Here is a 22238-nt window from a genome sequence, read left to right on the forward strand (position 1 = left end):
GCAGGAGCCATCTTTGTTTTCTGTGCTGGTAACACCATTCGTTTCATGCCTGATGCTATTTAGGCACTGACGGAATATAAATGAGTAACAACAGATGTTTGAGTCCCCCCATGTATGTTTGTGCAGGCACTCATTCTGCAAACACTGCTGCAGAATGTGCGGGAGCGTGACACTTGGACAATTAACCTCGTAGCCAGTGGGATGATGAGTAGGATCAAGAGCTGAGCGTTACGTAAGTAATAATTACATTGCAGAGCATCTTTCTGCAACGCCCTGTTCGTCTTCCTTGTGGGAGCTAGAAAACAAAAATAGCTGAATGCTTAATAAAGGCAGGCTAAGCGGAGATCACAGTCACCTCTGAATCCATTCCAAAGCACAGCTCCCACCCTGACGGCAACGCGTTCTCCGTGGTGCCACTTGGTGGAGCTTAGTGATTTCGGCTATCGCAGACATTGTTTTGCACTTCTTTTTTGGTTACACAATCAGTTGGCACTGAGCCCTGGAAACTGACAACATCCCCGCTAAAGAACTAAAAGCAGCAGTGCACCAGAAGTTCTGGTGAAGAAGATACTGACTCCAGTTGAATTTGGTAGTCATCGCTGCTCTTCCTGAAAGCAATAAAATATACAGTGTTCGATTTAAAAAAAAATAAGAATATAAAGTGCTGGCTTAAGGCTTTGGCATTCTTGCTATATAGGAGGAGAGAGGTGTTGAATTGTATCATGTTTTATTTATTTTTAAGCTTAAAAATAGCATTAGGAAATTTGCCTTTGAAGTTTTATCTTTATAAAGTTTTCTGTAACAAGGGCAACGTGTGCATGCATCTGCGTGAAGGACCTCACAGCAGTTCAGATGTGTGCTTTTCCTCAACTCGCATGCGAAGAGCGAGCAGATCAGTGGTTAAATAGCAGAATCATAGAATCACAGAATCATTAAGGTCGGAAAAGACCTCTAAGACCATCCAGTCCTACCATCCATGTACCACCAACTATGCCCACTGACCATGGCCCTCAGTGCCACATTTACACGTTTCCTAAGTACTTCCATGGACAGTGACCCCACCACCCTGGGCAGCCCATTCCAGTGCTTGATCGCTTTTCAAGAGAAGCTTTTCCTGATGCCCAACTTGAATCTCCCCTGGTGCAACTTGAGGCCGTTTCCTATCATCCCATCAAAATGATTGATCACACCCCACATCTGCCTACATCTGCCCCAGGAACTAGTCAGTGTAATAAAACTGAAGCTGGGATGTGGGCTAATTATGTGCCCACATACACACTTGTGCTCAGAGCTATGTGGAAATCAAGGGTATGACATCTATGGAGACAGCTCAGGACAGGTGGTGGGTTTTCGGCTTCCCTATAGGAACTGGAAGGAATAACTGTGCAGCACCTTGTCACTGGAGTACTTCTCATGTTCTTAACAAAGAAACATAGCACCACATATTTATCAAGTACCGAAACTGACATTCTATTAGCGTTCTTCTGGTTGGCATTCGACAAGGAGCTCTGGGATCCATTCGGAGCTGGCTGTGATCATCTCTAACACCCACACTATTGGCTGATGTTTGCTGTCTGGCCATTAGTACTTACTGCACAGAAAAGAGCAGTGCAGAGTAATTGTGCCCAGAAGGAGGACAGAGCTCTAACTGACCCATAGTGCCCACGGAACTTCCTTGCACAGTGTTCACTCTTTGCTCATGCCCTGCCTGCACTGACAGGCCCTGTCAGCTCAGGTTGTCGTGTATTTTCAGATGGCCTCGTGGTGTTCCAATAGGACAGCCCGTGGAAGGTCAGAAATCCCATACGTTGGTCACTTGGTGCTAGCTCTCCATACACACAGGTGTTTGTTTTCAGCCAGTCTCTACATTACCTATGCTGTTTACCTGGTGTCTGTTTTCTCAGTTCAGTTTACCACTGCAGCAGAAGCACTTCAGGATTTCAGCTGTTGCTCACAGCAGGGCTCAGTGCTGTAGCCAGGAGAATGGCTACGAGCCCCTGTGGCCTCAAGACCTGCCATTGCTCCTTGTTCTTGTTTGTAAAACAAGCCTATTTGCTGGCATGTTTGTTGCATGCTTATTATTTCTGCCTGTTCTGCTCCATTCCTTACCTGCCTCTACACCTTATTTAGCTCTATCCATCAATTGTGTTTTTAAAGTATGGCAGGGATCATAACAGCAAGTGGCACAAGTAAGGGGAGAGAGGTTTAAAAAACACCACTGTGCTATCTGAGCTCCTGCAATCCTCGTGGTCACACAGAATTATCTGGAAATTAATTGGGCAGCCCATTTGCGTTTATTGTAGGCTCAACGCCATCATTTCCTGGCAAAAAAAAAGCAGATAAATAATTGAATACAAACTTCTGAATTAACACAGCAATCTTTGAACAACTGTTAATGATCCTGGGTCAGATTTTGGTGGGGGAGGTGATAACATGCCTGCCTGGAAAGGGAACCTCACCTTCAGGACATGGCATGGGGATGCATGTTACAACGATAAATGGTTCCTGTGTCACTGGAGAAGACAAACAGAGGCATTTCTGCACGTTGGATTCAGGTGATGCCATTTCCCCACTGCTGCTGCCTGCTCTGCTCTTCCTGCCAGCTGAGTTTGCCACAGCATCCACAATTTCACTGCACAGAGACCCTTTTTAACATGTCTGCAATAAACGTTTGTACTAACCTGATGACTTGAACTATTGCATCTATAAACAAATAGCCAGAACAGAACAGAAATGACCTAACTGAGGCTATATTGTGAAAGTGGGTCTTTAAATTATTATCCTTTTAAAGAAAACACAGGCCTTGTGCAACATAGCATTCGGGCTGGTCGCATACACGCAGCAGGAAGAGCACAGCCTCCATACAATTGGAAGTGGCTTTCCGTAAGGACGTGACCCACTTTCAGTCGAGTAATAAATTAGAAAGAAAACCAGTTAGTAGAAGTCCGAAGGCCTATACATATGTTTCCACAGTCCACTGCCAGCATGTATTTTAAACAAACACAAAATTTCTCAGTATCCAAGCACCGGGAGGTCAAGCTGTTAGCATGGGGAACTGGGCTAAACTTTCTTACTGCAAACTAACAAATAGCTATCGATCAATCAATCAACCAACCTATTTACCTATCTATCTATTTATCTACCTACCTATCCATGATGGCTGCTCTGAAAGTAATGCCTCCTATTTTATGATGTTGGCCCGTGATGTCAGAGGCGGATGTTGGTGGTATGGCAGTAGAGGCTGAACCTTCCCACCAATATCCTGTGACATTTTGTTGCCATGTGACAGGTAGCAGCAGAGGGGTGGTCTGATAGAATGATGTCTGACATGAAGTGTGTATGAAGCAAAGGGGTGGAACTGAATTCCTACATGTGGAAAAAGATGACACCCACTAACATTCATCAGTGCTTACTGAGCATTTATGGAGACCAAACAGTGGATGCTGGCACAGTGAGGGGCAGGTGGTGCGTTCCAGCAGCGGTCGGAACAGATCATGGTGCTGCCACTGGCAAGACCTCTACCTGTGGGGCTGTGGCAATGAGGGGAGCACCAGTCCTCACCTGCACTCTTCTTCCTGGAGCCCCAACATAGCAGTGCCCTAAGTCAGAGCCATTCCATTCTCTCCTGAGACTGAAGGAGGATGCAGGGCATTTACCCTTCCTCGCCTGCCTCTTGGTGCCTTCCTCCTGTGTTCTGCTTACAGGACTCCTGTTTGGGCAGTTAGGGCAGCACTGCCAGCAGTGCCTTTATAGCCTCACGCTGTGTGTGCTCACAGAGCTGTGCTTTGTGCCCCGACTGCACGTCCTGCAAGCACTGCATCGTATGGGAATGCTTCAAAAAGCAAACCACTGAAAGATGGAATGTTTCAAAACACTGAGTTATTATTCACCAGCCACGTCTTTACAATAAACAGCAGAGCTTCAATTAAAAGAAACACCTGCTTTCTTATTGTGAAGTTGGTGTTTTTTTAATGGTCCCATCAAAAAATGAATAATTAAAAGAAAAAAAACGATTATGATTGCTTGGCAGACACCTTCTTCGCACTCAGAAATCTCAGGTAATAATGAACAATAAGTTCTCAGATTTATTTAATTAAATCCTAATTACCAAACCATATTGTGTTTGTTTGTTGGAACTTCACGCCTACGACAGAGGGCTGTGAAGGGCGGGGTGCAGGATCCTCCTGCGGATGCACGAGCAGCCCCGTCCCTCTGCGGTGGGCACAGCCCCGCGTGTGCGGCCCGGCCCGGCCCCGGGCGGGAGCTCGGGGTCCCCCGTCCGGTTCAGGGCCGCTCTCCGCTCGTACGGCGCCGTGTCGGCCGCCGGGGACGGAGAGAAGAAGCAAACAAAGGAAAATCCCGATCCATGTGGCGGGCGGCGCGCTCAGACCCGCAGCTCCGACAGAGGTGCCGCAGTGAATTATCAAACGCTATGAATGAGTTATGCTCGTCGTTTCATCGATTATGAAAAATTACGAGCACGAAGGGGGCTGGGTTCGCGGCACCTGCCGTAGCGACCGCTCGCCGCAGTCACCTGTGCACGCACACGGCGTCGGGGATCCCCCGGCCGAGGCCGCTCCGCGGTGCCACCGCAGCATCGCTGGGATCGCTCGCCCCGCCACCCCGCTGCCGCCCCGCACGGCGGCGGAGGGCGCTGCGCAGCGGGGCGCGGTGGCGGCCGGCCGAGGCCCTCCCATTGTTCGCGGCCGGGGGCGGGCCGTGCCGGGGGGGTCCGCCCTCCGCCGCCTCATTGGCGGCCCGCGAGCGCCGGTGCGTTAAATGGGGCGCTCGCCGCGGAGCGCTTCCCATTGACAAAAGCGCGGCGGCGGCGCGGGGTGGGGGCGGAGGAGCGGGGCCGGGGCGGGCGGGGGGCGGCCGGCGCCCATCGCCCATGGGGGCGCGGCGGGGGCTGCCGCAGGGCTGAGCAGTGCTGAGCGGCGGGGGCGGCATTGCGGGCAGGGAGCGCTGCGGCGCGGGGCGGGCCGCGGGGCTCCGGCATCGCGCTCCCCGCACACGCAACGCGCACACACACACACACTCACACTCGCGCACCGCGCACGGCGACGCGCACACGCGGCGGTGCCCGCCCCTCTTCCCATCCCCGTCCATGGCGCTGAGGACGGCGGCCCCCCCGCTCCGCACGTAAGTAAGCGGCTCTGCCGCGCCTTTGTGCCCGCAGGTGCACCTGCCCCCGCCGCTCTCGGCTTCTCGCCGGGGGGTTGGGGGCGGGCGGGGCGGCTGGCGGTCCCGAGGCGGCTTCGGGAGGGGGGTGGACTGCCGGGCCGGGGCCCTTGGTGGTGCGTCAGGGCGCTGCGTTCTGCCTTCCCCCCGCAGGTGGCCCCGGGGCGGCCCGGCGCGGGCACGGAGCGCGGTGACTTCCCCAGGCCGGGCGCCGAGACCTCAGAGCCGATGGAAAGCGGGGGCGATGCCGGAGCGGCATCTCGGCGGGGAGGCGGCGGGTTCCCGGGCGCTACTGGGCCCGGCGCTCCCCCGGCTGCGGACGGCGGCGTGAACGTGGATGGGCCCGGCGGGAGCGGAGCGGCCGCCGCTGCGGGGCCGGGAGCGCCCGCGCCGCCGCCCCGAGCGCCGTGCTCCAGGGACCCCAAAATGGTCCATCAGCGGTTCCTGCGGCGGAGCGTGGTGGACTCGGACCAGGAGGAGCCCGCGTTCGACCTTCCCGAGTCGGAGCATCAGAGGAAAATCATCTTGCTCCCCAAAACCAGGAGGATAATCGCGGAGAGGGCGAAGGCAGGGCACGGGGCGGCGGAAAAGGTGTGCCTGGAGGCCGAGCCCCCGGGGCCGCTGCGGGCGGGGCCGGCACCTGGCGGTGCGGCGGGGCCCGAGGAGCAGAAGGAGGCCGGCAAGGATGCGGAGAGGAAGGAGGCGTCGGACGCGGCCAGGGAGCAGGGCAAGACCAAGAAAGAGGAGCCCGAGGAGGAGGCTGACATGAAAGCGGTTGCCACCTCGCTGGATGGCAGGTTCCTCAAGTTTGATATTGAACTCGGGAGGGGATCCTTCAAAACGGTCTATAAGGGACTGGACACGGAGACGTGGGTGGAAGTCGCTTGGTGTGAACTTCAGGTAAGCTCACCCTCCCGTACGGTTTCGGGTTTTCTTGCTTCGTAAGCCCCGGCGCTAAGGGCAGCGTGCCGGTGTCACCCCCGGCAGCTCGGCTCCGAGCAGCCTTTATAGCCCCCACCGCTCGGTACCCAGCGTCTAACTATAGCGCAGTGTCCTCATTGGCTCCGCACCCACCACCTTATGCGCACTCCTCCCCGCATTAACTCCCTCCGCCCCGCACTGCCCGCGGGGCCGTACGGCTCTCGGAGGCTGCGGGGAGCTGAGCCGAGCCCCGGCCCCACAGCCCAGTGCCGAGGCAGAGCTGCGTTTGGCAGCGGGTCTGGGCTGGAAGCGCTCGCTGTGTACGCTGACTGCAGTGCATTTGCAGAAGCACGCTGTCCTTTCCCAGCGAATATGGGTGTGAGATGCTGTTCCGGCGATGGGAGCTGTGCTGTCTCTCTCAGCCCTTCCTTGCCCTTTCCTCTCTCCTGACACTGGTGGTTTGTGTTGTGAGTCTCAGGCTGTGCCTTCTGTTGGGTGCCCTGAGCCCGTATTGCAGTTCAGCTTTGTGCTCTGATACATCTAAAAGTAAGGCTAAAAATAGCAGCTCTGCTTTGGGTTCTGGTTCTTTGCAGTGAAGTCACCTGGTAACGAGTAGAGAAGATGCAGGTAGTGCCTTGTGCTGTTCTAGGACGTGGTTTTTTAAACACTTATTTTGTAGTGCGTGTATGTTCTCCCTTCTGGATTTATGTTTCTGCTATGTTCACTAAAGTGAGAATATATATAAAGCAGGATATTATTTCTTCTGCAAATCTTTTAGGGCCTTCTCCTTACCTCACTTCCATTAACATCCATTCAGATAGGACTTTAGGAAAACATGTAATCTATATGTTTTTTTAATTTTATTTTTCCCTTGACTTATTACTCAGAGTTCCACCCCATGATTTGGGTGGGAATCAGGCTGTTTGACTCCTGGTTCTGACCCTGGACCCTCTTGGTCCTGAGCTTCCTGCTATGTGGCAGTGTTATGGGCCATGGGAGAGTGTGAGCAGCACATAAATACTGTGGTACACCACACTTATTCACACGTGAATACTGTGATGCACTCAGCTTGAGCTGTCTGTTTTATTAGGGCTGGCACAAACTCTTTGTAAATTACCACCAGCCTGATGGGATGGGCAGAGATGGATGTGCTGCCTCCTCATCCCTATTCCCCAATGGCTTCCTTGTAACAATATGGTTGTGATTCACTGCAGTGCTGCTCCCTGCTAGGAAGCACAGGCAGCACTCCTCAGCTTTTGCCATCGTTGCTCTCGTTGGCTGTCATTAGGCAGAGCTGTGAGGTGTGAGGAGGCCTGGCACATCATAGCCAGGATGTGGAGGAGGGGTTCAGTCCAATTTCCACTCCCATCATTGGGGGTGGGCGGTCCGGGTGGGGAGGCTCTAGGATTGCCGAAAGGATTGAAGGGAGAGCTCAGCATCTGTGGTGTTGGGAGAGGGGCTGAGAGGCCCTCATCTCTGGCTGCTGCTGGGGACTGAGCCCTGATGAGAGGCTTTTACTCCTGTAATTCATTTAGGGTAGTAATTCAGATCCACTCTGGGGGAATGTGTGTGTGCAGAAGAGGGCTGGGGCTGCTGAGCTGTCTGCTCTGACCGGTGCATGCGAGCTCTGTCATAACAGAGCCATCACACAGAGCAGGAATTCATTTTGCTGCCAGGTTTTCTCAGTATCCTCAGTAGGGGAGTTAGATTAGAGATTTTCCAACATATTTTTTCATAAGAGAAGAACTTCAGCTACAGAGGACTGCCTGGTACATTGGAGAGCCCATTCTATTGACATCCACTGTTTGGGTCATTTTAACCGAAGGTGGAGGCTGGGAAGTTTGCAGTGAAGTGTGAGGTTTGACTGGTGATTGTTTTTCATGTTCCTCGTTATGCTTGTTCAGGAGTTCCTGAGCCCACTGTTTGTAGAGAAATCAGCTGTAGTAATTCCACAGTGCCCACCTGTTTCAGTTACAGCCTGTGCTTCAGCGTAAGCCAGGTCTTACTACTGGGTAGTCCAAATGCAGTGCAGAGCTTGATTTAGGCCTCTGACTGTAGGAACAATCTTTATTGTTAAGGTACTTAAGAGAAATGGGTGCCAATCACCTGGAGTGTTACAGCTGCAGTGTTATAGCTGCGGTGTCTCTTTAAAGATGGAGGTTTCTCAGGTGTGCAGGTGATGCCAGAGGCTGTGTAGTGTATTGGGGGGGGAGGGGGGTGTGAATTGTGGTCTGCAGTGAGAATGTGCAGCTGGATGACATGAATCTGCCATTGGCATGTGAGGCCTTTGCCTCAGGGTTAATTGGAAGGAGGAGGCAGTCAGTAGGTGTGTTGCTCTGTGTTGTCTGGAGCCCTTTAACTTGTACAGCTGGGGATTCTTATTGTGTGCATCAGAGTGCTGTGAAGGAATGGCTTCAGTCACAGTCTTCCAGATGCTCTTGTGTATGCTACATTGTTTTGATGTGATTCTGTCTGTAGGAATGCTATGCTCGGATATACTTAGCAGTAGGCTGAAGGAAGCCATGACTGCTGAGCTGCTGAAGACAAAATGACGTCCTTTACAGACTCGCACAATTGGAGGACCTTTTTGTAGGGAAACTGCATTGTGTTGTTCTTTGTCTTTCTCCTGCAGGTGCATGTGTGCCTCTTTTAACTCTCAGACTCTAAAAGTGAGCAGTTGAGGTCCTGTGCAGGCATTAATCCCCTGCCCTGGCTCAGCAGCTCTTTCAGCCCACTGGTACTGCTGCCTGGTGCCCGCCTCTTTTTGCCCATCAGTACCAAGACCTTGCAAGCCAGTCCTGTTCAGTGCTTTTTATTTCAGTGAAAAGATGGTTTTAGGGTTCAGAAGCAAAATCGTGGCTAGGATTACAGCAGGATTCAAGTGAGAACCAAGTGCAATCTGGGTTTTAGACCTGTCTGCAAAGACATGAAAGCTTTAGTCAGATTCTAGTGAGAAAATGTGTATTGTTCCTTCTTGAAACTGAACTATTGGAATGGGATTACTGTGCCTTGCAGTTTGGAAGGATTTGCATTCTAAGGTTGTCAACAGCTATAATTAATTTTAATTGGTGTCATGCAATTGCTCTGTGGTGAGGCATCGGTAACAGTATTTCAAGTGTTCCTAAGTAAAATGTTAGGTCATGAATAAGGACGGCAGGCCTTTGCCAACCTGCTGCTGGCAAGCCAAATGTGCTTTTCTAGTTAAATGAATGGCTTCCAACATCCCCATCCTGCTCTCCTTTGGGAGCACATGGGGAAGCTGCGGAACAGTCTCACACAGTGCTATCTCAAATGCAAAGATCTCATTTTGTCTTGGTTCCTTCTTCAGTGCTGATTACTGAGGTGCTCTGTGCGAGCGCTTTCTCCATCTCCACATGAAGTTAGAAATTGGGGTGCTAAAAATAGCTGATTGTGCAGAGCTACTGAACTCAGGGTGTTGAAATGGCCAAACGCAAACAGGCATGGCAGGGAGATTATATGTGTATATATATGTATATATATTATATATTGCCACCCCTTAAGTATTCAGGAAATTTCTTTATGGGTAAAGCAGTATTCTGCTGATTGTCACTGGTGTGGTAGTTCTGTCTTTTATGATGTCCTTGTTGGCTGACAGCATTTGTCTGATGTCAGAAGAGCAGATTGTTACTATCTGGGCTGTTAATTTATTGGCTGGGTGAACTTCGTAGTGTAAATGAACAGAATAATTTAGAAAAAAGAAGAAGAAAGGAGGGAGAAGTCCTCTGGAAGCTTGAATCTGATATTACTATGAGCTCATTAAGTTATCTCCAAGACCAGTTTTGTCTCTCCCAAGTCAGTTTTTAAGATGCTGCTGTTTAAGCTTAAGCAACTGGTTTAGCTCTGCTTCATGGCAACAATATGAAAACGTGTCTGCATTACTGGTGTTTGTTAGTAGAGCTGTCTCCATGATACAGAGAAGCAGGAATAGGAACACGGTAGTGAACTATTAATAGACTGCTTCTCAAATTCACTATATGAAATAGGAAATATGTTGGGCCAGGCTTCAGATTCATTCCTTTGAATGAAATGAGACTCCTTTCCTCTGCTTTTTGAGTGTGTTTTCCCTAAAGGTTGGCCCTATGCTCCCATAGTCCTCTTTAAGCTGTTCTCTCTAAATGTGTGTGGTCCTGTTGCAGTAAGAGGAGAAGCCTGCGAATAAAATCGGGTTTTGGTGTAAAGGATATTTCAGGTCCCTTTGGTCCATCTCTTGTCTGCAGCTGATTTGGGGGAGGAACTGGTTTTTGGATGCTGTCATCTTAATGCTTGCAGTTGGTACACAATCTGATTCACGTGTGTATAACATGCTTGCTTTTGTGGTCTGGTGGTTGCTTTGCTTTGTGGTTAGAGCGTGACAGAGGGCTGAAGAGAGAGCTCAGCAGTGCTGATGGTGATGTGCTAAAAGAAGGATGGCAGCAGCAGCTGAGCTTCTGTTGCTGCCAGGGCTTCTCCATGCTCTGCGGTATCAGAGGTGTGGTAGGGGTTGGGAGGGTGGATTGCTGGGTGTGAAGGGGCTGTGGTGGAGGTGTGGATGGATCTGCATCCCAGGAGCCCAGCCGGAGGGATGGCTTTGGGGTAGGTGTTGAGAAGAGCTGTTGGATTGGAAGAAGGTCTGTTTCTAGACTTGCCATTTCGCAGCTGTTTGCTATGAGCAGCAGGATACCAACCTACAGCTTCAGTGGGGTCTGTGGCAGGCTTACAGTGGTGTTTTCAGGCCAGGGTAAGTGTTGATGTGTGATACCCAAACAGCCTGTGGGTGTGTAAGAGCACAGCCAAATGCGTTGTGTGAGATGTATGGGGCTTGGCACTGCTGTTGGAAGAGACATCTTCATTGCTCTGGAATAGGAGTGATTTATGCAAGTAATGCTTGGAGAATATCTGAAACAGTCATGCAGTAGCAGAACAGGTTTTCCAATTGCTTAAGCTTGTACATGTGGAATTGAAGTTACATCTGGAAATGCATCATTTCCCTGAAGTGATGTTGGCCTACTGGAAGACAAGGATGCTGTCCTGATGAGACTTGATTTCAGCATGCCTGAAACCTAGCTTGGCAGGAGGAGGGAAACCAGTATTTTGTTGTTGTTTTTGTTTTTCCATGGAGTTGTGAAATGAAGGCGGTTCCTCACTGTAGATTTCTCATCTTACCACTTATCAGTGACTGAAATGGAGGAACCAAGTCCTAATCCTTTATTAAGATTGATTAGCTTAGACTGACGTGTAAATCAGTTTCCAATAGATTTCTACCAGAACCTCTGTAGAGTGACTGTTCTGTTTGCTAACTCCAACATGGTTTTCTCCAAACATGCACAGCTAAGTTGGGCATGATACCCTTTATGCTCAGCTGCTGAAAAAAAAAAAAAAAAAAAGCACAATTCTACTCAAAAATTGTTTTTTGGAAGCTCCATTTTAGACTTGAAAGGACTTACCTGGGTTTCAGTTCACAAAATCCCAGTACTGCATTCTAAAAATGTTTCTACAGCCCTCTACCAACTATGCCACATCTTGCATAACCCATCATAGCTGCAGTGTTATTCCAAGTAAGCTCAGTCATGGAGCTGATGAAACTTGTTCCCTTGTACTCCAGAATCTTCCATGTAACAGCACGTGCATTTTAATTCGTATCACATGTTGCAGTCTACTCAATCCAATTTTAATAAGTGATTTCCTGGAAAATAATTTGGCTGTGCTGTGTTAATACATACTACTATATTACTTACTAGTTATTATGCATGCCATGGGAGTAATGGGTAAACTGAAGTGCTATGGCATAGGAATATATGTCAAACTACTAAGGAAGAAGTAAGATAAGACTAATGTCATCTGCTCTTCACTTGTTTGCCACAGAGGGACACAAAACACTGTTCATGAACTCTGAGGAAAACAGGCCAATACGGGCTCAAGTAACATTTGCTTTTTTTTTTCCTTTGGCCTCTTCTTGTAAACTCAATCTGATCTTCATTCCAAATTTCTTCAAAGAAAATGAAAACACTTTAGGTAGTCTTTGATGTTATTAAAAAGTCACTCAGCGTACTTTAGTCAAGTTGATTTGAAATCATTGCTGTTTTTGGTGAGGTAAGCAAACTTGAAACAGTGCTGAATCATAGCTTCTAAGAAAGTCAGCTAATCCCCTTCCCCACCTAAAAAATATGCATTTTTCTGTTGCATACTAGTCTCTGTTCTGGGGGGTTGTTTTAATGCTTGCTTTTTTTTTTTTTTTTTTTTTTTTTTTTTTTTTTTTTTTTGAAGGGAAGCTGTAAATAGAAAATACTAAAGCTACCAATTCTTTCTGAGGTGCTCAAAGGCCTTTTTTAGCCCAGCACTCCAGAAAACTATTCAGAAGGCTTTTTATTTCATCTTAATCCAGGGCAGTTGTGTTTGCATCTGCATGGATGATAGCTGACTATTCCCAGTTCTATTCACATTTTGGGGCAACTGTCTTCTTTTCATTAACTGTTTAGCCAAGTATGGCCCTTAATAATCTGTGGTTCTGAACAGCCCAGTGGTATTGCAGTCCCTGCAGATGTTGCCCAAATACCAGTCAGTTTGCTTTGACTTGTTTAAAGCTTTTTTTAAAAGACCAAACAGGTGGGGAAGGTTAATAATTGAGAATATCTATCAAATAATGGCATTATTAAAACATGGCAATTGGCCACTTCATATGTTGAGAACTGAATTCTATGTACTGAAGTATAAAAGATTGCCAGAGTCTGCTTCTAGAATGGATTTTTTTCTCTCTGCTGTATGGTTCAAGAATTAAAATTATGGTGTTTATTCCAGATTTTTGTACAATAAGCAGCTTTCAAATGTTGTTTTTCCTGAGGCTGTCTGGATTTTTTCAGTTAAAGGAACATTTAGGGTGACCCGCTGTACTTGCTGGAGCTAATACAGCTGTGGTGGTTGACTGAGCAGAATCAATTTTGTCTATTAAAATAGAAAGAGTGCAGGAGGGAGGGGGAAATCGCATTTCCAGATGTATCCAATTGCTGCAGACCAGCACAGCTCTTTGCTGAAATGCTTGATATCTAGTTCCTGTAAAACTGGCTCAATACATTGGCATTATTCTGAGTTTTACTGATTAACTGAGGGAAATTGCCATGTTTATGTGGATTTTGACTTGTTTCTATTTAGTACTAAACTTGCTTTGGATGTTAGAACAACTGTGGCTTTATTAGCAGCAAAAGACTTGCTTTTCTCTCAGTTGCCATAGGAGACTTATACTGCCTTCAGCTAACTAATGGAGGATGAGAATGTGTTGTCCTATGGCAAGTGTGATTGTAAAAACACAGGTGGTTTGGGATGAACTTTGTGTTCATCTATGTATAGAAATTAGTGGAAGTAAAGGGAATACCCTGTTGCTTCACACAGGTGGCTGTGTATTAAGTAAAATGAATTGATAAGAATGAGCTAGAAAGGTCCCTCACAGCCCATCTGTCATCCCTCTGGCCAGGTTTCTCCTTTGTGTTGTTTTGGCACATGCTGCTGGGGTTGTAGCATCAGCCCTGCTGTTCTTCAGCTTCTTGTGTGAGTTGCACTAACTTACCCCAATTTTTGTTGGCCTTAATGAGTTCAAATAGTACTTGTGGCAGGTCAGCCTGACCAAAGCCTGTATACTCCTAAAGGGAGCCTACAAACAGGAGGGGGATCAACTCTTTGAAAGGGTTGATAACTGCAGAACAAGGGGAAATGGTTTTAAGTTGAGGGAGGGAAGATTTAGGTTGGATGTAAGGGAAGTTCTTTACAGAGAGAGCAGTGAGGTGCTGGAACAGCTGCCCAGAGAGGCTGTGGATGCGCCCTCCCTCCAAGTGTTCAAGGCCAGACTGGATGGGGCCCTGGGCAGCCTGGTCTTGTATTAAATTTGGAGATTGGTGGCCCTGCCTGTGACATTGATGATCCTTGAGGTCCCTTCCAACCCTGGCCATTCTGTGATTCTGTGACTTGCAGCATGGAGAACCAGGACAGGGAGGGGGACAACCATCAGGAGACACTGAGATATTTTGCATTTATTTGAAGTTCTCTTGGTGCTGCTGTAGGAGACAAAGAGATTTTCTATAACTTCCTTGCCTTTTTTATTTTAGGGGTAAAGCTTCTGCTGTCAATCTGCACATCCTCAGATGCAGTGACCCTTGAACTGGACTAAAGCGAGCTGGAGCTATAAATTGCCCTGGCTGCCAGTCGCTGCTGAGCCCATTGGTGTCAAGTAGCTAAGATCACTTTGCCTTTAAATAGAAATCTCACTTTGGAGCCTGCATTTTTGGGCCTGGAGGCTGTGCCTCACAGCAGCGGATCCTCCACCACAGCCTGGGCCCTTTGCTGTGGGGTGAGGCCTGCCAGAAGGCCTCCATGTTTGCAGTCGGTTTCACCTCTCTGAGCTGGGCAAGTCTCCTGCCCTGCAGGACGGGAGCCTGCAGCTGAGTCCGTCATCCTTCAGTCTTAAGGAAAAGCATGCTGCTTTCAGTTCCTTGGCAGCTGCCAGGCTGGGTGGTGGAGCAGCAATGATTTCAGAAGAGCCTACTTGGCCTCGGGTCAATTTTATGCCTTGTTTTTATAGTCTCATGTTAGATGGAGCCAACTGGGATAGATTCCTACCTGACACAGGATACTCCTATGAAGGCACCCTGTGGCTTCCTCTATGCTAAAGACAACGCAGTGTGTCCTCGTATGCGGAAGGGGATTAATCCCCCTTTTCAAACCACAGAAAAATGGGAAAAAGACCTGCAGCGATACCTGTGGTTGTGTGTTAGTGGGTGGAAATAAATAAATGATGAACATTTTGTGGGATTTCTTTCACTGCTGTGCCACTTGAATTCCTCCACCTGCAGCCCAGAGTGCTCTGCCCATGTCTGTACCCCAACCAGGAGCCATACAGCAAAGCCACCAGGCAGTTCCCAGGGAAGGCTCCCTGTGCTGGGGGGAAGGTGGCAATAAATAACCCCAGCTGCACTAGCCATGAGAAACAGCGAGTATTTAAAAACACTTATCTGCTGTCTGAAATGTGTACCTGCTTACTTGCTTAAATAGAGCCAGTGCTACAAGTTTGTAACTGCTGAGGCTACAAAACTATTGGAAACAGGCAATTCTGCCTCCTGGTGTGAAGTACAAAGCTTCGTTTATTAGAGTATGTGTATTTCTTTTAGAGCTCTCTCTCAGGTGTTCTTCCCCTCCTTCAAAACAGGCTCTTGTACACCGGCATGTGGGCTTCAAAGAACAACCTCCCTCTACATAGCTTTGTTTTGTGGCAGTGATCTCTTGTGCCTGAAATGAGATACTTGGGAAACAATGGAGTCTGTTTGCATTCGGAAGTAACCGCTGCAAAGAAGGGGACTGAGGATGTTTATCGAATTCTGGCACACAAATACTTTTCTGTCCTCGTTTATCTTTCTTTGTTTTTGTGTTGTTGCTGAGCGAGGGCTCGATGTATATAAAAAGTACTGCTCTGCAGTGCAGCCCAGGTGGGGAACGAGTCTTTTGTCTTGGGAGGATCGTTGAAACTGCAGGCTCTGTGGCTGGGAGACGAGCTTCGTAGGAAGAGGGCGTAACAAAGTACTCAACTTCCTGACCTGGGACCTGAAAATGAGATCGGTGTGGCTGTTAAATCCCGGATAATCCGTGTGAGAGGTGTGACTGGTGCTGATCTGGCTTTGTTGCAGCTGATTACAGGCTGACTCATCAGCTGGTACCTGGGTTCCTCTCTGCGCCATTAGGGAGGGTTCATTAAAAATGGATGGTGCTTCATGAAAACTTTCCAGTGGTTTTTTTTTGTTTGTTTGTTTGTTTTTTTAAATACGAATTTAAGTCATCTTCCCTCTCGTTTCTCCCTGTTGCTGTATTTCTGCCCGTACTTCAAACACAAAAAGTTAGTGGCAGGATCTGGTCTGCAGCACCTCCTGCACTGCAGGGTGTATGCGAGTGCACCTGGCCATTTGTCCCGTGAAATCATCTTCCTTGATTAATCCCTTAAAGTGCTGTCTATTATAACTAGCAATGTCCTCAAAGCATTTTCCTGGACAGCTTCTGTGTGCAGCAATGAGCCCGTAAATCAGCAGCAGCTCAGTGCAGTCAGTTGCCTTCTCACTGAGGGCTTCAGCTGAGACCTGCTGTCCCAATGCAGCCTGAGGGGCAGGGGTTTGCACTGTGGGGTTTCAGGGGGCACTCACTGCCATTTTAACCAACATGATGTGATAGTTCAGGCTAAAAGTAATATCCGAGTTTGCAGAGGGGCGATGGAAAATGGAGTAGAAACCAATATGAAGAAGTGAGAAGGCATTTCATAACCTCTTGTGCGCTGCTAGCAGCTGATCAGCAGAGAGTGATAATTGCAGCTCCACTAATTCAGATGTTGCAATTAATTTGACAGTACATGTGATGTGTGTGTTTGGTTGGTTGGGTTTTTAAAGGAAAAAGAAATCACAAAACTGACGCAGCATGTATTCTATTTATACTGAAGTGTTTGTTGTCCTTGTTGTACTTCCTTCTTCGTTGTATTATCTCTGTATTTTTTAGAGCTGAAGCTGAGGTATCTGTTAGAGAAAGGCAGAAAAAGCCGTTAAAACATTTCCAATACTCTAATTTATGTGGGTAGGAAGAGAGAACTCTGTAATTTCCAATGAGTGGTGACTTTTGTACCTTAAGAGACATAGGGCTTATACTTGGAAATGGATTTCTGTGGGCTGATGGAGTCATCTTGGAGTCCTTGGCTCCTAATAAGATGCAGGCTCCCAGTGAAGCTGCTTCTTGCAGTTGGGTTACTTATAAATGTGCTTGTCAGGAGATTTGACAGCTACTGGGGTCATGCTTTTTTCTCAGTTTTTCCTTTACTGGGAGCAGCAGAAGAATTTCTTTGCCTTTTATATCAATTTTCCTGAGCACAGAATGTCACATTGTTAGGCCCTGTGTCACTGGCGGTTCCCTCACTGCCCTGGGGTGGCTGTGGATGAGTATGAGGATGAGGAGGGTGGCAGTGCTGAATCCCGCGGCGCTGCTGCTGGGTTGGCGTTTGGGAAGCACTGCCTTGGAGCATCCAGCTCATTGCTGCGCTCTGATCTGTGTCATTCTGTGGATGCGTGCGTTGTTTACAGCATCACAAAGATGGAGTATTTTGCAGTTCATGTGGTGGATGCGATGGAATGCTTCTCATCTGTTCTAAAGTAACACCCAGCCTGGGTGAATGAAGTGAAACCCACTCATTGCTTGTTGCTATTGCATCAGTTCTGAAAAAGTCAGTTTTTCCTTCACCGCAGTGCAGTTGTGTGTGTATTTTTCTCAGGATACATGCACAGAGGTTGGCATCAACTGTAGACTGTGGCAAAGCAGTCTGTTTAATTGCGTGAATGGAAAAATGGGAGGACTGGTTTGTCTAGAAGATGTTAAACATGCTGAAATGTTAATTATCCCAGAAGTCTAAGACAGTAGGATGAAAAATTGTTAATGAAGCCTGTGCACCTGTTTTAATGGATTCATTAAGAAAAAATAGCTGTATACTCCTTTTAAAATGCTCATACATCAACCAAATGAGTAGCAGAATTTTAAAACTGCTGAGCCATGGCTTAGACATGCGTTGCAACAAGCCTTGCACTTAAGCTGTTTTAATGATGCTCTGTATCTGAAATGCAGGAGCATTCCTAGAGCAGCACGCTTTTTTTTTTTTCATTTGCCCAAGATTGCCATGCAAACTTGATTTAAATATAATTGTCTGTGCTGATAGTGATGTGATGAAAGCAGGACTTCGGAATCGTACTTATCTTGCAAGATTAAAATACCCATGTAAGTGAACAAACAATTTTTTATCGGAGAGATAATGAAAGCGATGATACATGGTGCACAGCAGCAGGGTATGGGGCTGTAGTACAACTGCAGTCGGTGCAATGGAGAGCACAGTAGCAAAGCAGAGTACTTGTAAATAAATAGAAATATCTAAGTACATCTTTTCACATGTGTAAATATATACCTAAATATATATATCCAGAGAAACATATCTGTAATAACCATTTCAGCTGATTGACTTCTACTTAATCCTAGATGTGCAGGTGAAAGTCTATGCTCCAATGTTAGCTTTCTTTTCTTCTTCAATCCAGTAACTCTTGCTTTCTGTTTTACAGAACATTATGCTAGTGATTTGTCTTCATTTTATAGTGTTAAGTCTTACTGAGTAGGTAATGTGATGCATCTAGTGACAATACTACCGATAGATAGGAGAATTTGTTAAATAATGGCTGTTTTCATTTGATTTAAATAGCCTTTCTGCTACCTGTTGAGTTGCTATTTGCCTTCATAGCAACAATTTACTGTTTAGGCACTTGATCTTTGCCCATTTTATAGCTGAGATGGATGTGAGTTGCATGCAATAATATTAATAAAGAGAAGAAAAAAAAAGTTTGCCCAGATGAGATAAATACAAGATTTTGGAATTCTCAATGTCCTCTTTACATTTAGTAGCAATTAGATAAGATCTCAGAAGGAGTATTTTTGTTAAAAGACCCTTTAAAGAAGGCAGGTTTTTAAAATAAATTGCAGCATGTGACTGCGGTAATTGTTGTGCAGAATGTGAAATGTACCTCTGGCAGGCAGAGCATGCCTAAATGACTTTTAAGAAGTCTTCATTGTGTGGTTTTTTTTCATAAGGGAATCCATCTTTCGGTTCTTATGTTTTACTCCAGTGTTCCAACCATTGAGTTGTTTGTGAGCATTGGCCGTTGGGTGAATGCTGGTGCAGCTAATCCAGCCTCCTTCTGCTAGAAGTCCTTTGCTGAACGCTTAGCAATCTCTTTTAAGATACCTAGAATTTCACTACAGCTGTTTGGAGGTTCTTTGAGTTTCAACTTTTAGATTTCTAGCCTTTTTTTTTTTTTTTAAGTACTATTTGTAGGAAATCTGAACGTATTGGTTTCAAGAGTTTTAGTAGAAAACAAGTGCTCTTGGAAAACTTTGTCATCTGCAGCTAAAAACCAAGCTTTCGTCAAAATAAAAGGCTCAATAGAGTATGCTGAGAGCAATGAAATCTCAGGAAGATTGCCTGTTGGCTGTGTTTCCTTGCATTGCTGCAGATCACTGTCCTGCTTTGGAAGGGGCAGCCATACATCCCTGCTTCCCTCAAGAGAGATGGCAGGCAGTGAGAGCTGCACTTGTACCTTTTGGCTTGTTTGCAGTAGAGAAAGGCTGTGCTGCTACTTGCACAGAATTTTGGTTGCTTGCCCTTGTGTGTTGTTACCGCAGAGCATTTGGCAAGCCAGAGATGCAGCAGACTGGCAGCATGCAGACTTTTCATTTCTTAAGAAACTCGGCACAAACAAGCTGTGTGCAGAAATGGAGCTAGCAGGAGCTTAGGAAAGGTAAAACCAATTGTGAAGAGGTCACATTTCTGGAATTGGGTTAATTGAAAGAGTGGGAAGAGATAAGAGAAATTTTCCAGATTTAATGTAATGTTTGGGTGAGAGAATGACCCCAGCTTTTAATTCTTTTTTTCAGTAGGTAAGGGCATTCCATTTCCTACAGATGTATTTCCTGGCTCCCCTCGGAAGCCCTGGATTATGGCTAGTCCTTTCACATGGCTCGCCTAGGTAGCTGAAAGTAGGAAATATTAAATCCTATTAAAGGCTGAGCCTGCGGCAGTGTTCAAAAATATCAGCTGTGTGTGTTTAATGAGTTGCAAAATTTTATCTCTCTGTGAAACTTCTTTAAACGATGTTACAGGGGCTTAATGTCTCTTTGCCAGCTTACTGCCCTACCTGCTCATGCCGAGCCCTGCAGGGACTGCAGTGCTGGGAGCACGTGGAGCCCAGCAGCTCCTGTTGCTGGGTCTGCCGTGGTACCCAGGGCTCTCATTGGGGTGTGGAGGGTAGAAAGCTGCAGGATTGGGCTTTGTGGATTTGCGGGTGGATCTTTTTTTGACAGAGGCATGTTCTATCCTACTTTTGTCCCCTGCACTTTAAGCCATGTACTTTTAAGGCTGTCATTCTGTAGGATCAGGCCTTTTTTTTTTTAAAAAAAAAAAAAAATCACTGTTGAGAATGAAAGGTCATCAGGGCTTTTAATTTGGAGTCCAACCAAATAGACGTGGTATTTAATCCATCTTTCCGTGGAACAGCAGCCAATGTATAAAAGCTATAATAAGACAATGATCAGTTACATCCTCTTTGCAGTCTAACTGAACGTCCTCTGAGCTAACGCTGAAGGGCTGGTGATGTCTTTTTATAAATGTGGTTTTTCTTCTGCTGGAGAGCAGTAAGTTAAATGCCTCAGCTTTCAGGTGATGACAGCAGTCGTCCAACAACTGCATGGTGCCAGACACCTGGCTCTGCCTTGCAGATCCTGTTTGTTTCTCTCATTGGGGTCTGAACTGCTCTTTGCTCGGGTGCCTGGTTGTCTCTTCTGCTGTGTGAGATTGTTGGGATTGTTCGGTCAGTGATGCTCTGCTGAATCTCAGCTGTGGAAGCAATTTATAGGGAGCTGGATTTGAGGCTGTCCTGGCTTAACTGGCTCTGCTTTCTCCCTTTATTTGCATCTAGTGGTTCCTAAATCCATTCCTCTGTGTGGGCATGTGTGGTAAAGCACAATTGACTGGGCTTGCAGAGAATATCGATGTGTTATCTGAATTCTGTGAAGACCTATAGCTGTAAATTCCTCCAAGTCTTGCTTCAATTTAGTTAATTTGAACAGAGCTTAAGGAATGGTTTCTTCTGAATTTAGGTGCATGCCATTTTTTTAGGGTTTATGTTTCTTCTGTATCTTTTTCCATTTCAGTGTTTCTGTTGAAATGTTTCAGAATTCCTTTCTCATTCACCTGCAGATTTAATTGCGTGCGGAAATTTTCCCTCGCTATACCTGTAGTAAATGGCATGTCTCACATCCAGCTTCTTATAATAAAGAGGACAGCACGTGCAGTAGTACTTGGCTGCGCTGTACAATGCTCTCCAGCTCATTAAAAGTTGTCAGTGTGAAGTCAAAATTATGAAAAATTTGAAGTAGATTTGTCTATGATAAAAGCACAACAGTCTTTGTGAATTGTTGCAGTTGGAGGTTGTCGGCTTAGAAGGAATTTATTCAGGTATCCTTTTTATCCTCAGAAATTGAGCTCTATCAGCTGAGACTGAGCACTGTGTGTGCAGCAGGTGGAAAACAGTCTGAGCACCACAGGCACGTATGGCCCTGGGTTGTGTAAGGCAGCACAGAGAAAACCCACTTTGAAATAATATTTGCACTATTTAGTGGAACCGGTGATAACCTTATAACCAAAAGCATCACAGGTTTTCAAAACAAAGCTCAAAGGCAGGTGGGGTTTTAGCAGGTGCTGTGCTAATGTCTGTGTCCCCAAGGCACAGGGCTTTCTGGCAGCAGTGCCCATACTCCCGTTGGATCCTACAGAAATTGCAGAGTCTGACAGAGGGGTTCCTATAGGTACCTTTGCAGCATTGACTGGAACGTGAAGCAGTGACACCTCTCTGCGTTTCCTAGAGCTGCTCTGTCCTGGGGGGAAGAAGGCAAAGTGAGAGTGAATATCATAAGGAGCCAAAGCTGAAAACATGGCAGAGAGAAGACTGTGCAGGAGTTTGAGCCGTGTTAACTACAATTCAGGAGCAGGCTTCAAAAATAGATGTGCAGATAAGTGCTCTTGGCATCCTGACTGTGAAGGCAGTTAACAAAACCCAGTGAAGGGAAGTGCTCTGGCTGTTCCCCTCAGGTGCTCTCCGAGCAGATAACAAAAAGCTCATTGAGTTGGGTGTTGGAGGAGCCAGGCCAGGACCTCTCTGCTGGGTCCTCTCACAGGTCAGATTGCCATGGGGACCTCTCCCACTACAGCAGTTGTTTCTTCAAAGGCTTTCTTGAAGGGCAGGCTCTGACGATGCAGCCACATGCGACATTAAAGCAAGATGATGATTCACAAGAGTGCGTTCCTAATGTTCCTTCCTCTCAGAATTGCCATGAATGTACACCGAAAAACATGATTAGAGCTGATAGTGGAGGAATTTGTCCACATGCAGAGGGACAATTATGTAACATGGATATAGAGGGCACCAGCTGCCACTGTCTGCTAGCAAATTGCAGCACAGCTAAGTGCGGCTGCTTGGGGAGTTGAGAGCAGTCTCTGTGTGCACAGCAGTGTTCTGGGGAAGGGGAGTGATCCT

At 47.0% G+C, this 22238-nt stretch overlaps 1 protein-coding gene across 1 annotated transcript in view; it reads left to right on the top strand.

Moving 5' to 3' along the window:
• Positions 1-5409: 5409 nt before the first annotated feature.
• The window catches only part of WNK2 (WNK lysine deficient protein kinase 2), a 105778-nt gene continuing 88949 nt past the window's right edge, over positions 5410-22238 (top strand). Inside the window, exon 1 of the mRNA XM_042823754.1 lies at positions 5410-6081. Within this exon, the coding sequence (XP_042679688.1) occupies positions 5410-6081 (672 nt within the window). The remainder of the gene's footprint in view (positions 6082-22238) is intronic.

This window comes from Centrocercus urophasianus, unplaced genomic scaffold (assembly GCF_019232065.1).
Source record: "Centrocercus urophasianus isolate 14NV4802_14NV808 unplaced genomic scaffold, USGS_Curo_1.0 seq_22, whole genome shotgun sequence".
NCBI lineage: Eukaryota > Metazoa > Chordata > Aves > Galliformes > Phasianidae > Centrocercus > Centrocercus urophasianus.